The 15354-nt window shown below is 49.9% G+C and overlaps 1 protein-coding gene across 3 annotated transcripts in view; it reads right to left on the bottom strand.

Moving 5' to 3' along the window:
* The window catches only part of LOC144953109 (uncharacterized), a 68063-nt gene that overhangs the window by 21792 nt on the left and 30917 nt on the right, over positions 1-15354 (bottom strand). For 2 of the 3 annotated variants that reach the window (XM_078883641.1, XM_078883642.1), the window contains exons 2-4: positions 8778-8976; positions 6318-6647; positions 3537-4470 (exon numbers count right to left, since the gene is read on the bottom strand). In XM_078883641.1, coding sequence (XP_078739767.1) covers positions 3537-4470; positions 6318-6647; positions 8778-8976 — 1463 coding nt within the window. Of the gene's footprint in view, positions 1-3536; positions 4471-6317; positions 6648-8777; positions 8977-10498; positions 10608-15354 lie in introns of all 3 variants that reach the window. The other variant, XM_078883643.1, reaches the window with a different exon arrangement.

Genomic DNA, 15354 nt, shown 5'->3' with positions numbered 1-15354 from the left:
ACGCAGACTCCAATATACAGCAGCAGGCATCAGGGTCGGGATCTAACCCACGACCTCCTGTATACCAGGCGAGGTAGTTAACATTGCCTAGCCATCGTGGGGTCCCCAAATAGCACACATCTCTCAGTGCAGAATTATTATAAACACTCTACTATTTTCATTTCAAGATCATCTTGCTTTTAGTCAATCTATAAAACTAAACTTGATTTCATCAGGTAAGGCCCACGGAGCTGTGTAGTTCTTTTTTCAGAAGCGACCTGGCCACAAATGACAGCTCAACTTAGTGGCTCACACGCAAACTCCAAATACACAGCAGCAGGCATCTGGAACACGATCTAACCCAAGACCTCCTGTACACCAGGCGAGGTAGTGAACAGCTGCACTGGCACCCCTCGAGTGACGATGCTGAGCTGTTACAATGTTTGTGTCTGCAGCTCGATTTGTGTTGTAGCAGGCAAGGGCCCAACTTGGTAGGAGCTGCTGTAGTCGGCGATGGCCCCAGGGTCGCCTCTCACAACAGAGAGGAGGCTGCACAACAGCTAAGTAGGGGGCCTTGCACCCGGTAACACAACAACACACAATAGTTTAGTTTAAGGAGCAGGAAGAGCAATGGAAGGAGCAGCAGATGGGGGGGGGGGCAGGCGAAGGAGCGCCAGGAGGAGCAGCAGCAGCAGAGCGAGAGGCTCCGGCCTCGTGAGCTCCACAGGGAGAGGCCCGACCTGGCGCAGCAGGACGAGCAGCAGCAGCAGGAGGCGGCAGCAGCAGCGGAGTCGATGAGGAAGCAAACGACGGGTGGGGACCCCGGAACCAGCATAGCGGAGTGGAGGGGTAGGGGCCCCGGAACCAGCATAGCGGAGCGGAGGGGGTGGGGCCCCGGAACCAGCATAGCGGAGTGGAGGGGTGAGGGCCCCGGAACCAGCATAGCGGAGTGCAAGGTGGGGTCCCCGGAACCAGCGGAGTGGAAGGTGGGGTCCCCGGAACCAGCGGAGTGGAGGGGTTGGGGCCCCGGAACCAGCATAGCGGAGGGGTTGGGTCCCCGGAACCAGCATAGCGGAGCGGAGGGGGTGGGGCCCCGGAACCAGCATTGCACCCGTGGTATTGGTGGGTGGGGGTGCCGAAGCGAGGCCCGGGAGGCGAGATAGAGGATGAGAAGCGTCACTTACATGATAAGGCATTGACGATGGCTAGCGAGCTGTTAACTACCTCGCCTGGTATACAGGAGGTCGTGGGTTCGATGCCCACGACCGGGTCCTCTGGTTTTTATTACACGCTTTTATTTAACTCACACTGTCTGTTGTATCCTCAAATCTTGTAACTCAATGTTTACCCACTTCCCAATGTCGTATCGACTGCAAACTTGGTATACTTATGTCATTCTGATCACAATACTATATTCTATCATTAACAATACATATTTGAAGCAATCTTTTTATATCTTATGTTTCGGCTTGGGTCTTATTGTCTACGCTCAATTCACGTTGGCTATAAACCACGACCCCTTACGTTATGGCAAGCCTCGGGACCACTTCCTAGAGTAGTGGAGTTCTGCCATTACTCGTACGTACATTTCATTAAAGCGTGTTTAAAAAAAGTACTTTTAAATATTACTTATTGCCCTCCACATTTAGAATCACGACTTTAGAGTATATTGCTGCTGATATACATTTGTAGACGAGTAGTGGATGACGGGATGTCACTCTGGGAGAGTGAGTGATGACGACATGTCATGCGGGGAGATATAAGGGGGGACCCGTGACGTAAGGGGGATCGTCGAGAGGAGCCAGGATCGGAGAGAGTCGGGACCCGGGGTCGGGAGAATTAGTACCAGGCTAGGGGGGGCTACTTCACCCGGTCGGTGCTGAGGGAAGAGCACGAATAGCCTGGGAAGCGCTAGGGACCTCCCCAGTACTTTTCCTCTGGGGAGATTCTACGTTGCGAACTGTTAGGCGTAAGCCCTTATAAGTTGCCGGCATTAGCCCTTAATAAATCCTGACATTCCGCCCCTACTAAAGAACTGCGTCTTTTGTTGCACCTCAACACATTTACGCCTGATGATGATAAATCCACTTCGTTGAGCTACCGTGTGTGATGGCCAGGTCACTTCTAACAAAGAGCTACTCTATATCTCAGTGGGTCCTTACCTTGATTTGAAGCTTTCGTGACTGCAGGAATCCATACTCTTTGGTTCTTTCGGTAAAGTCACGTAGGTAGAAAAATAAAATACAAAAAAATAATATATCATTTGTATGTATTATGTTTTATTTTATGTTTCTACCTACGTGACGTTACCGAAAGAACCAAAGAGTATGAGTCCTTACCTGGTAAAATTAAAATAAAATGAGTTTCAATTTCTCACGAGCGTGCTCAATTCAAGAAATATATGAACACGTTTCTAATTGACCTTTGATAGTAGTCGCTGGCTGCGTTTAACGACTGATATTTTAATGAGCAGAACTTTTTGTGGCGTGAAAATGTCTGCTTTTCTGGTTATTGTGACTCACTGGAAGAACCAAGAACCATCCACCTGGAAACAATGGTACAATAGTACGCTTATGGGGCATTATGTAATGGAACAATCTAGGCCATGAACTCAAGAGAAAAAAGGAGGAATTTGAGGCCAGATGGGTCCCCCCCCCGCCCCCATTATTAGTAGGCTGGAGGGTTGGGAGACAGGAACTGAAGATAAAGGAGTGTAACCACCGCAGATTAAACGGGAGCGGAGGGGCGGAAGGCAACACATGTCCGTTCAGGTTGCATCTTGAGTTTTTATTTTCTTTGTGTCAGGCGTGTGTTTCAGTTACAGTCATACATCGGTATACGACCGCTTTGGAATACGTCGAATTTGGTATACGTCGTGTTTTGACGAGAAAAAAATGTCTTGGGATACGACGTCTTGCTTGGGATACGACGCGCTTGCAAGAACTTGTATGGATCAGGATGAGTCACCGCGTACCCGCGTATATCCCGTTCACGACTGAAACAAAGCGCCGCTCCTCAGTCTGCCTGTACAGTAGATTTCGTTCAGTGCGCAACCCTTGCTATAACTCTCTGTGAATTTTCACGTGTTTTTTGTCATTTTAACGTGAAATTTTAGCGAATTCATTCAACTCCTCTCAGCAAGGTAAAATGATGTAAAATTGTATTTTTATTTCAATTTATTTTTATTTATGTATGCATTTTAGTAATAAGTAGTGTCTAAGTTATTTTATACAACCCCATTAATGTATAATATGCCATATAAAATATAATTTCTTATACTCTGGAAAGGATTATTTTCTTTCCCTTTATTTCTTATGAGAAAAATTCGTTTGGTATACGTCATTTTCGGTATAAGCCCTACCTAGCTCAGTGGGACTTTACCTCGTAAAATAAAAAGTCTAGTTTCAGTTTAGTTACTTATTTCAATGAAATAAGTAACTACTGTAGCAGAAAACTGGTCAGTTCCTTGCAATTCATTTCGAGCTGCCGAGAGAACTGATTCACTCCTTACAGACGTCTTTCTTGAAAATCTTTGGTTTATAACTGGGCTCCCTCACCTGCGGCTACGTCTGCTGTGGGTCGCCATGTGAACCTTGAGGTTCGATGGATCAGAAAAACTCTTCGTGCACACGGAGCACTCGTGCGGCCTCTCTCCCGTGTGGGTCATCATGTGACTCTTCAGGGCTGTCGAGTGCCTGAAGTCCTTCTCGCACAGAGGGCACTTGTGCGGCCTCTCCCCCGTGTGGACCCTCATGTGATACTTCAGCGACGTCAAGTACCCGAAGCCCCTCTCGCACACAGAGCACTTGTGTGGCTTCTCTTCGTCGTGAGTGGCCATATGATGCTTGAGGTACGACGGGAGTAAGAAACTCTTCCCGCACACGCAGCACCGGTGTAGCCTCTCCCCCCCCATGTGCGTCATCACGTGGCTCTTCAGTTCTGATGGGCGGACGAAACCCTTCCAGCACACGGAGCACCTGTGGAGCCACTCCCCGGTGTGACTCCTCACGTGGCCCTTGAGTTGTGTCGACTTTCTGAACTCCTTTCCACACGTCGGGCACCGGTGCGGCCTCTCGCCTGTGTGGATCATCATGTGGCCCTTGAGTGTCGACGGGCGGGCGAACCCCTTCCCGCACACCGGGCACCGGTGCGCCTTCTCTCCGGCGTGCGTGGCGGCGTGGTTTTGAAGGGTGGACAGGCGGCCGAAGCCCTTGCCGCACAGGGAGCACACGTGGGGCCTCTCGCCCGTGTGGATCATCGCGTGGGCCTTCAGCGAGAAAGGGCGGCCGAACCCCTTCCCGCACACGGAGCACTTATGCGGCTTCTCTCCCGTGTGGCTCATCGCGTGGTTCTTAAGATCCGACGGACGAACGAAGCTCTTGCCGCACACGGAGCAGCCATGCGCTCTCTCTTCGGTGTGAGTTGTTGTCGTGGTTGTCCTGGCAGTTTTTGCATGGGAGGGCGTTTTCAGGCCACCGTTCGCGACCCTTCCTGTGACACAAACATTCGGGCGTTAACACATTTTTTTTCCCGATTGGCGTCACATCGAGAGACAAATAATCAATTTGGATGCCCTCGCAAAGCACTGCACCACTTTAAATGTTCGAGAAAGGCCCACAAAAGCAACTTCCTTCGCACCACCGTATGTAGACAACCGACCACGGTAATCGGAGGTGCGGGTGGAAGGTCAACAAACTAGACACAACAGAGAGTTCTCAAAAAATAAGTTTTCAATCTAGATGATTTAAAAGTGCATAGCTCCAGTGGCTTCCTAATATCTTATAACCCCCTTTTAGCGCCGATTTGGTTAGCGCTCACCTCTCCAGGAATGCATCTTGAGCACTAAGCATGGTCTGCCTCTATTAGGCCTATCTAAAGGGCATCGCTGGGTATAATAATCCCTAGGTTATCAGTGACATCGGTGAGCGGTTATTGCGGTTAACGTTTCACCTCCCATAGGACGCCCATGGTTTCGACTTCACGTTACTAATGTTGACTGACGGTACGTTTACGCTATGCACGTGGTGGCGCCAATTTTGGCCACTCCGAGTACTCGTAAGTGGGGGCTGAGCCGTGCCCTCAGACAATCAGCGACACTCCTTTATGAGCGGTTTAGACCTCGACTTGGCTTTGTTTAACGTTATACGTTTTCTGTTTTGTCAGTGGAAACAGCCCTCTTGAAGACTATTATTTTTCAACTCATAAGTGAATTCGATTCAGCGTTATTTCTGTTAACAGTAATTTTTGTGGAATGGACTAAAAACGTTAACCGAGGGACTTCTGCACTGAGCTGTAAAAGGGTTAACAGGCCTCACTCATAATGACCCATACACATGGAGCTCCCCTCTACACTATCGGCGGTTAGATCCTCCAAAACCACCTCGATCTCCACCACGTCGACAGTTTGGAGAGGCCTCTGTACCAGACCTTACCCCTCGTACTGACCAAGACCCCACAGAGTTCCAGCCCTCCCTTACCATTGTAGTGGTGATACGCGCTGGGGTAGCGATCAGGTGCCAGCGCGTTGTGATTGGATGTGTGTGTGGTGACGCGCGCTGACGGTGAGGGATCAGGGGTCAGCCCGGGATCGTGGGTTGTGTGGTGCTGATTGGCTGGGTGCCGGTGACGTGCTGGTGTGGGAGTGATCGGGTGGCAGCGCGGCGTGATTGGTTGGTGAGTGGAAACACGCGTTGGGGAAAAGAGGATCGTAGAGATAGCGCGTTGTGATTGGTTCACTAAGAAGCGATGCTCGCATCGAGGTCCGCATCCGCTCCGTCTCCCGGGAGGAGGGACTATATAAGGTGATGCGCACAGGCGCACGGGGAGAGTGTAACCAGCGAAGACTGAAGACGGGAGGAAGAGATAGGGCCCTGCGGTACCTAGTCCCGCTGTCCTGTGAGGACCGGGACTCTGTGTAACCCAGAGGCGGAGTGTAGGGTGAGCATGCAGTGTCAGCATGCAGAGTGTGTAGCCAGGGCCTAGAGTCTACACGAGACGAGTGATGTGGGTGTAGCCAGAGGCATAGGGTCTACACGAGACGAGTCTACACGAGAAGAGTCTACACGAGACGAGTGATGTGTGTGTAGCCAGAGGCATAGGGTCTACACGAGAAGAGTCTACACGAGACGAGTGATGTGTGTGTAGCCAGAGGCCTGGAGTCTACACGAGACGAGTGAAGAGTGTAGACAGAGGCGGAGGGTCTACACGAGTCAAGTACAGTGTGTTATAAGAAGAATAGAGGTTACGAGTTGTACCGGTGTCTGGTGACCGTACTCGGAAGAATTGAGACCACACGTTGTATCGAGATAAGCGAAGATTTAATAAAAGAAGTGTGTTACCCGTCAAGGAGTTTCCTGCCGTCATTTCCAATACTTCACCATCACCATCATCGTCGCCCACCTCCACTTCAATCTCCGCCACCCTTGATGATGCAGTACAGTCCCCCCGTGAGAATCGTGGCTCCCCAGATGCCACAGATGAACAATCGCCAATCAGCGGACCTTTAAGGTCAACCTCCACAATGTGCAGGTCCCTTCGATCGACCTGTCGCGTCTCTAGTTTGAGCTGAAGTTCTCGGCCATCGGCACTCGATTTCTCTTCTTTGATTGCCAGGTTACTCCCATCAGCCTGAACTTCCTCCTCTTTAATGCGAATGTCCGTTCCTTCAGCTGAGAGATGGAATATGACGGGTGAACAGTGAACAGATTTATAAGCACAAACGCATGCTACACATTAAAAAAAATCTTGCACGTAAAACAATAATTTTCACTAACCTGCTTCCGTTCCTCCCTTAAAACAATCCCCATCTCTTCTCTCTAGCCCATCCTGCTACTCCCTGCCCTCGACCCCCAGCTACGACCACACCCCAACCCCAATCACTACCCCTATCACTACCCCAACGCATATCACTACCCCAACCCCTCTATTGCGAACAGTGATGACTGTGTGGAGAACAGCTCAGCAGCTAGCAGAAGCTAGAAGCAGTTCGTAACAGCAGCATAATTCTCCCTGCGCGCCAGTGGGACAAGAGAGGCGCCCAGCCTCGCACTGTGGGCAGAGAGTCGCTGCTCTCATGATCCTGATCCTGTGATATCAGAATCCACGAGACCTACACTCTAGCCGATTGAAATCGCCATTGTGACTTTAGTCTTGACCACAAGGCTGTCATCCCTTCTAGTGAGACGTCTTGCCCAAAATCCTCTTGCTTTTCTTCAATTTATAAAACTAAACTGTTTTTATTTTGACCAGGGAAGGCCCATTGAGCTGTGTAGCTCTTTTTCAGAAGCGACCTGCCCATCACAAATTATAGCTTCAACGAATTGGCTTATCATGGGGAAATGTATAGCAGCCAAATACTCAAAACGCATGATTATAAATGTGGAGGGAAAAACCGGAGGACCCGAATAAAAAAATCCACGCGACCACGGGGAGAGAGAGAGACGTGCAAACTCCAAATATACAGGAGTCAGTCGGGATCGAACCCACGGCCTCCTGTATACCAGGCGAGGTCGTTAATATCTCGCCACCTTGGCAAAAATATGATGCTTCGAGCGTCATGTATGTTCTCGAACACATGGAAAAAATTGAACATCAGAAGAATGTACAAAGCAGTATGCAGAGATGCATGCTTGGAATTATATTGAAAGAGTCACACAGTCACATGCACGAATCTTTCAAAACGTGTTTCCAAATGTCCGAGGAGATTGCATCTCCGATTCTCACGGTTGGCTACGTACGGTGCGAAATAAGTTCAACACACATACATACATTCAAGCATCTAGAATGAAAACTAATTTCTTTAGAACTGCACTTTTTGTGTTTTAGATTGTCCTTCCCCTCAGCACCACCGATTACACTACACTATACACAACACTGCATACTACACTACACCGCACCTCCAATTTGGAAATGTGGCTAAATAAGGTGCGAAAGACGTTCAGACCATTGCCAGTCTCTATTGCAGGTGTAATAACAGCCATAGAGGGTTCACGTGGGGATTGGCTTGCCGGTCCTGCTTTGTAGCCAATAAGGGTTGAGATAGGGAGCATGGCCCCGGCGTAATCACGGCATGTCATCAGGAGTGATTGGCCTAGCCATTCGGGGCCCCAGCTAATGGGGAGCCGGATGAGAGGCGTGGTCCCGGGATTGACAGGGAACCATCGAGAATGGTCAAGGCTGTTCATGGAGGATTGGCTGGGGGGACCACGTGACGAAGGGATTAAGAGAGAGTGAGAGAGAACGATCGGGAGCAGACTGGGAAACGACAAGAGCAGGGTCACGCGTGTACGGGGGCTCTGGGTGCCACGTGCGTGGTGGGGACTTAGTGTGAAGTCTGTCCTCTCTCCGTTGTCTGCCAGCAACGGAGAGTGAGTGAGTAAAGTGTATTGTGGAAGTGGAAATAAAAAGGACTGATTCCGAAGCCGTCTCAAGAAGGATTATTACACAGGGGTGGGGAACCTTTTTTCTGCCAAGGGCCATTTGGATATTTATAACATCATTCGTGGGCCATACAAAATTATCAACTTAAAAATTAGCCTGTTATATTTGGTCAAACATTTAATTAACTCACCCCTAATGCGATGGCTGGAACTGCTTCTCTTTGGTGAGGTGTGTGATGTTAGCTGGTATTGATGATGTTGCTACTCGCAACTGCTTTTCCAGGTTTGCTCCTAGATTCATTGACTTTCGAGTCCCGCCTGCGGTTGCCTTGGCAGGCCAGACTAAATGATTTCGCGGGCCTCATATGGCCCGCGGGCCGGACGTTCCCCACCCCTGCCCTATTGGGAGATAATACTCACAGCCATTGCAGCCTTGCGTCTCCACTTTCACTGGCAGCCATATCTTACTGCCAGGCTTCTCTTCGTCTTCTTCTAGCTTAATGCACGGCTCCATGAGCACAGAAGGGGGCTCTCCACTTCCACCACCTCCTCCTCCACCACCCCCACCACGACCACCTCCTCGTCGTCTGCCCCAAGGAAGACGCGGTAGCTCCTGCTGCTGCTCACCGAGACATTGCATAGTGTGGGAAGCAACAGCAAATTGCATATCGTGTCAACCCGTACGGTTTACCCCGTATTCTTGTACAGGGACATTGAGTTTCCAAGTCCATACGGCATACAGACGTTTCAATATGGGCAGAAAAAATGTCTTTGTGTTTCTCCCTTGTGATGGTACTTTGTAGGATGAATGTTAAAATGTATAAAGGCACGCGGTGACCAATAAGATCTGAATTGGTCTGTAATAAGGTAGGCACAGATAAGGCGTTAACAGGTATGAAATCACATTTGTCGTGCACGCATAACGGAGCACGACATCTTTGCGTGCAGGATAATTACAAACTATAAACTTTTTTATTTATTTTACCAGTCAAGGCCTCACTGGGCTACATTCTCTTTCGTCAGAAGCGACCTGCCCATGCAAATGACAGCTCAACAAAGTGGCTTATGACGTGGAAGTTAGTAGCAGCAAAGTTAATTCTATTCTCACTCATATAGAACCATAGAGACCCATACTCATGTAGAACCATAGAGACCCAGTCTCATGTAGAACCATAGACCCAGTCTCATATGGAACCATAAAGACCCATACTCATGTAGAACCATAGACCCATACTCATATAGATCCATAGAGACCCATACTCATGTAGAACCATAGAGACCCAGTCTCATGTAGAACCAGAGACCCAGTCTCATATAGAACCATAAAGACCCATACTCATGTAGAACCAGAGACCCATACTCATGTAGAACCATAGAGACCCATACTCATGTAGAACCATAGAGACCCATTCTCATGTAGAACTATAGAGACCCATACTCATGTAGAACCATTGCGACCCATACTCATGTAGAACCATAGAGACCCATACTCATATAGATCCATAGAGACCCAGTCTCATATAGAACCATAGAGACCCATACTCATGTAGAACCAGAGACCTACAGAGATTCATACTCATCGAGACCCAAACTAAAATATGTTTTTATTTTACCAGATGCCAACTGATCTGTGTGGCTCTTTCGTCAGAAGCGACCCAGCAATCACAAATGATAACAGCTCAACCAAGTGGGCTGACATCATCTCCATCATCGTCACGGGGACATTCATAGCAGCAGCCAAATCCTCGAAACGCAAGTTTAGTGGAGCAGCAACAAGGAGCAGGGGGAGGGCGCAGCAGGAGGAGGCAGCAGCAGCAGCAGGAGGCAGCAGCAGCAGGAGGTAGCAGCAGGAGGTAGCAGCAGCAGCAGCAGCAGGAGGCAGCAGCAGCAGGCAGCAGCAGGCAGCAGCAGGGAGCAGCAGCAGGGAGCAGCAGCAGGGAACAGCAGCAGCAGGAGTAGCAGCAGCAGGAGGAGCAGCAGCAGCAGGAGGAGGCAGCAGCAGCAGGAGGAGCAGCAGCAGGAGGAGCATCAGCAGGAGGTAGCAGCAGCAGGAGGTAGCAGCAGAAGGAGGCAGCAGCAGGCAGCAGCAGCAGCAGGAGTGGCCCCGGCCCCGTGAGCTCCACAGCGAGAAGCCCCCCGACCTGCAGGAGCAGCAGCAGGAGGAGGCGGCTCGAGGCCGAGGGGGGCGGGGACCTCCCTGCAGGAGACGGAGCGGCTCGTGGACGAGGGAGGAGCGGATGGCGCCCGGAACTAGAACAGCGGGGGCGGTAGTCGGGGTACCGATTAGTGAACCTAAGGGGCCGTCCATAAATGACGTCACGCACCTAGGGGGGAGGGGGGGTCAGACATTTGTGACGATGTGTGACGAGGGGGGGGGGGTTGAGAAATGTGACGTCATATCAAAATGCGCAACATTAAATAAAATATAGACAACACGTTCTACTTAATTAAATAGACGTGTTAATTAATGTTTTCTCCTACAACATCAGAGTGCAGCGCCACATTAAATACGCACTACAATGACAATAGTTTAAAGCGATTTGAAGCATGTTTTATTTGGGGGGGGGGGCAGGGCTTTGTGACGTCATATTTGAGGGGGGGTCTGACTTTTTGTGACGCCGTGTGACGAGGGGGGGGGTCAAAAATCGTCCAAAATCGCGTGACGTCATTCATGGACGGCCCCTTATGGCGTGACCCCGGGGTTTCATAAGCTCCCGGCTCTCGCATATGAACTGCATTTTGTGACGTCATTTTAAGTCCGTCGAAGGCGAACGATACGGCAATTTGTTCCTCTCGGCGAGCTCGACACGAGCTCTATCTAATCAAAGTTTCAAAAGTTTTGTTCATGACTACGGCAATTTTGGCAACGGCGCGTGCTTGGTGAGGAATCAGAGGGTTGATTTCTGGTGGGGTTTTTGTCCGAGGTGGGACGGAGTCGCCAAAAATCAATAAATTACGATTATTCGGGACCCCGGGGTCCCACGATAAGGTTCATTTGGAGGAAGCTCGACCCGGGACGCGAGATGGAGGACGAGCTGTTGCACTTTAGTAGAGCGTCTGAGTCCCTGGGTTGAGAAGATAATCCGAGTGTGTGTACTGGATGTGTGTGTGTACGTGTGTGTGGGGAGCGGTAGTGTAGTGGTTAGCGCTACGCTGCGCTACGAAGCTGGCGACCCGAGTTCGATTCCTGCTGACGGCCAACACCCAGTGACAATTATCTGAACCGGTCCTGGGCCTCTCCTAGGTCGACTCAGCCTCAAATGAGTACCTGGTGCGGAGTGTAAACATCACCACTGGGGAGACATCGGCGGTCGGGCGTGGTGCTGACCACCCACCCCCTCGTGTACCGTTCCGGCCTTCAAAGGTGCTCGCTAACAGCACTTGCCGCCAGCAGTATTTTCAGGCGACACAGGGGATCATTGTCTTCGTCTGTGTGTACGTGTGTGTCTGTATGTACGTGTGTGTCTGTGTGTACGTGTGTGTGTACGTGTGTCTGTGTGTACTGTCCGGCAAAACTACCACCTCGTTGGTGCCGGACGGTAACGCTATGATGAGCAGTGCCATGGGGGGAGGACCAATTTCAATTGGCCATTCTCCTCATGGCGTTTGCAGCCACCACAGCGGCCAAAGGGGTTCTAGACGGGTGCGAGGGGCTGGTAACCCCTCCACATTCAACCCAAATAACATCAAAACACGTGACAAAAATCTAACTAAGCTTGCGTCAAAGGCCCCGGGGGGACAGGCGTCTATGACGTCTCCTGGCAAAACCAAATTTAGTGGAGCAAGGAGACTGAACCCTTAACCTCCAGAAACAACCAAAAGCCACTGCAGGTGGCCATGTGGAATGTTTGAACGCTCACTGTGGAGGAGAGTCTGCCACTCCTGTCGGGAGCTGGACCGGTACCGCCTGGATCTCTGCGACCATGAGGGGTGGACAGTCCTCTACTAGTGGCAGGAGACTGCCAAACAATCGGGAGTGGCTTTTCTTCTGAACAAAATAATGATGAGGGCGTGGGAGCATGCCAGTGAGGTGTGGGACGCTGTAAGCCTCAGGCTACTTTGGACTCATGTTCCAATCAACCAGAGGCGAGCAGCGGTGGTAGTGGTTACTTATGCCACACCGAAGAAGAACATCAGTGGAGGGATGCAGGCAAGGCCGATGAATCAGGTGCCTTCTTTGGCCTGTCACAGGTGCTAGCTAAAGTGTCCCCTTGTGATAGAGTCATCTTGTTGGGTGAGTAATGCCCGAGTTGGTCATGATGCTGGCACCTGGGCTGGAGTGATTGGAAGGCATGGGCCAGATCAGCTCAATAACAACGGTGGGAGGCTGCTCGACTTCTGTGCAGCCCATGAGCGTGTAATTACCAACATACTGTTCCACCATCGGCGCATCCACACAACATCATGGTTGCATGCTGAGTCCAAACAAAAATGATCTGCTGGACTATATAGTGACGTAACAGCAGATGCGGGCCAGTGTCCTTGTTACCAGGATCTACCGTGGAGCTGATCTGCCCACTAACCATCAGTTTGTCATCTGTAAGACGTGCCTGCCATTCTTCCACTGGTGACGGCTGTACATCAAGGACCCCATTCAAACCCACAGTGACCTGGTCTCAGCTAGCTGATGAAAGTTTCAAGCGATAATTTCATCATTGCTTGCAGCTGGGGTTGGCATCGTCCCCCCTCCTGATGCCGAAGGAAAATGGGCGAGGTTTAGGACTGTGGCTGATGCAGCTGCAATAGCTGCTTTGGAACATAGTCCAAACCTCTCCAGAGAGCCTGGCTGACAGAGGAGGTGTTCCGGCTGGCTGAAAAAAAGCGACAGGCTCACTCCCACCATCTACAGCATCCCACATCAGAGAATGAGGCTTACTACAGCCTTTTCTCACAGGTTCAGAGAGCCGTGCGGCGCTGCAAGGATGGGTGGTGGTCGTGCGTTTTTTAGTTTAGAAATTTATTTTTTCTATCGTTCTTGGTCACCATATGGATTTACATTTTATCAGAGTTATTTTATAGTGCCAGATTCACATGTGAGCCTCTTTACAAATGGCTCTCATATTCGTTATCATTTCACACTTTTATAAATCACCTCGCGTACCCCCCTGGATCACTGCCCAAAGCTTGGGAATTGACGATGCAATTGGAGCTAATTTACTTTATTTATTTATTAAAGGGGCGCCACGGTAGCTAGGAAATATCATCTTCCTCGCCTCATGCAGGAGGTTGAGGGTTCGATCCCGACCCTGACGCCTGCTGCATATTTGGAGTTTGCATTTCTATCTCCCTGTGGTCACGTGGATTTTTTCTTGGGGTCCTCCGGTTTTTCCCTCCACATTTAGAAACATGCATTATGATTATTTAGATGTTGGTGCTCCTATAAATTAACCTTATGGCGAGACCCCGGGACCCTATAAGCCCCTGGCTCTCGCATAAACTGCATTGCGACGTCATTTTATGTCTGTTGAAAGAGAACGATGTGGCAATATATTCCTCTCGACGAGCTCTACACGATACGCTAATCAAAGTTTCAAAGTTTAGTTTCTTCTGCACATTCGTTCTAGTTGCGCTTGGGCGACATGACAACAGAATGATCCACGCCAGGTGGGTCGCAGCGTTTATGTGCGCGGTGGGACGGAGTCGCGAAAAATAGATTAATGACAATTTTGACTTACGTTTATTCTGGACCCCGGGGTCCCGCTATAAGGTTCCAATGTCCAAATGGCCCACTTTGTTGAGCTATCAGTTGTGGTCAGGTCGCTTCTAAAAAATAAGTTAACACCTCATTGGGCTTGCTTGGTAGTGTTGTATCCTAACCCTTCTTCCAAACTTGATTTTTATATATTATCATCATTGATATATAATGAATGAAAACACTAAAGCGCAGCAAACTGCAAAACACCAGGTGTTGTAGTAATGAACGGGAGGAGGGCTAAGATGGCAGAATTGCAACCTTGCTTCAGGGATAGATAAGGCCTGAGAAACGGGCATGTCACCCGTGCAAGGGCAGAGACAGTGGGAGAGTCAGCCAGACAGTTAAAGCAAAAAGCCCAACCATCTATGACCTCAGCACATGGGCAAATAATTGGGCAATGAAAGGAGCAGAGGCGCCTTTGTCTGGATCACGGCCACAGAAGGCCGGGGGGGTCATCACTGATTGTGTGTTAGGGATTTCGAGCTAATTGGAACACGTGCACACAGGGAGGAGGAACACGCCTTGTTCTCTGCAGCTGAAAGATAAACTCAGCTCAAGGTTGTGAACACAGGAGAGGGGGCTGATTAACAACCACTGCACGTCTGAACGTGAGGGGGCTTTGTCCTGAAATTAATCACACTCCCAGAGCAGAAGGTTGGATGACCACAGTGAGACGAAAATAAGGGTGTTGCTCTCTCTCTCTCAAGGCTGCAGGCTCAGCTGAACAGCGAGGCTGCGGGGGGGGGGGTTACCAAAAGTTCGTGTTCGCCTAGTTAAGTCGAAAAGCTCAATTATTCTGTATTGCTATTCAAATAACGTTAAAGTCGGAGTTTAACAACAGGGTAGGCTAAAGTTATTGATACAACTCGACCCGAAGCATAACGGGATAAATCACCACCAGGTCGAAATAAAATACCTAATAAAAGAGCGATGTTAAACCCAGGGTCGGAGAGAAAGGGAGATCCCGGCCGTCTTTGTATCCCCGCAGCGCGGGATATGAGTGTGTACACGCTCGGGGAAACCTCCACTTGAGTCAAGCACCACGATGGGAAATGACAGACCTTAGGTTAAATACAGAATCATAACTGGGAAATGGTAAGGGACAAATGTTAAAACTTTTAATCATTTCTTCATGCGTCAGCGAGGGTCGGGGGGAGTGTGCCCCTCCCTCCAGGTGGTGCAACACGGACAAAGACGCCTATGAGACGATTTGTAACGTCTGTGTTTTGGTTCATGAAGAAGGCCAAACAAGGGATGAATCGCACCCACGACCTCGAGGCAATTTGTAACACCTGATTGTTT

The sequence above is a fragment of the Lampetra fluviatilis genome, chromosome 72, assembly GCF_964198595.1.
Source record: "Lampetra fluviatilis chromosome 72, kcLamFluv1.1, whole genome shotgun sequence".
Lineage (NCBI taxonomy): Eukaryota > Metazoa > Chordata > Hyperoartia > Petromyzontiformes > Petromyzontidae > Lampetra > Lampetra fluviatilis.
This window is presented reverse-complemented; position numbering and strand designations above follow the sequence as displayed.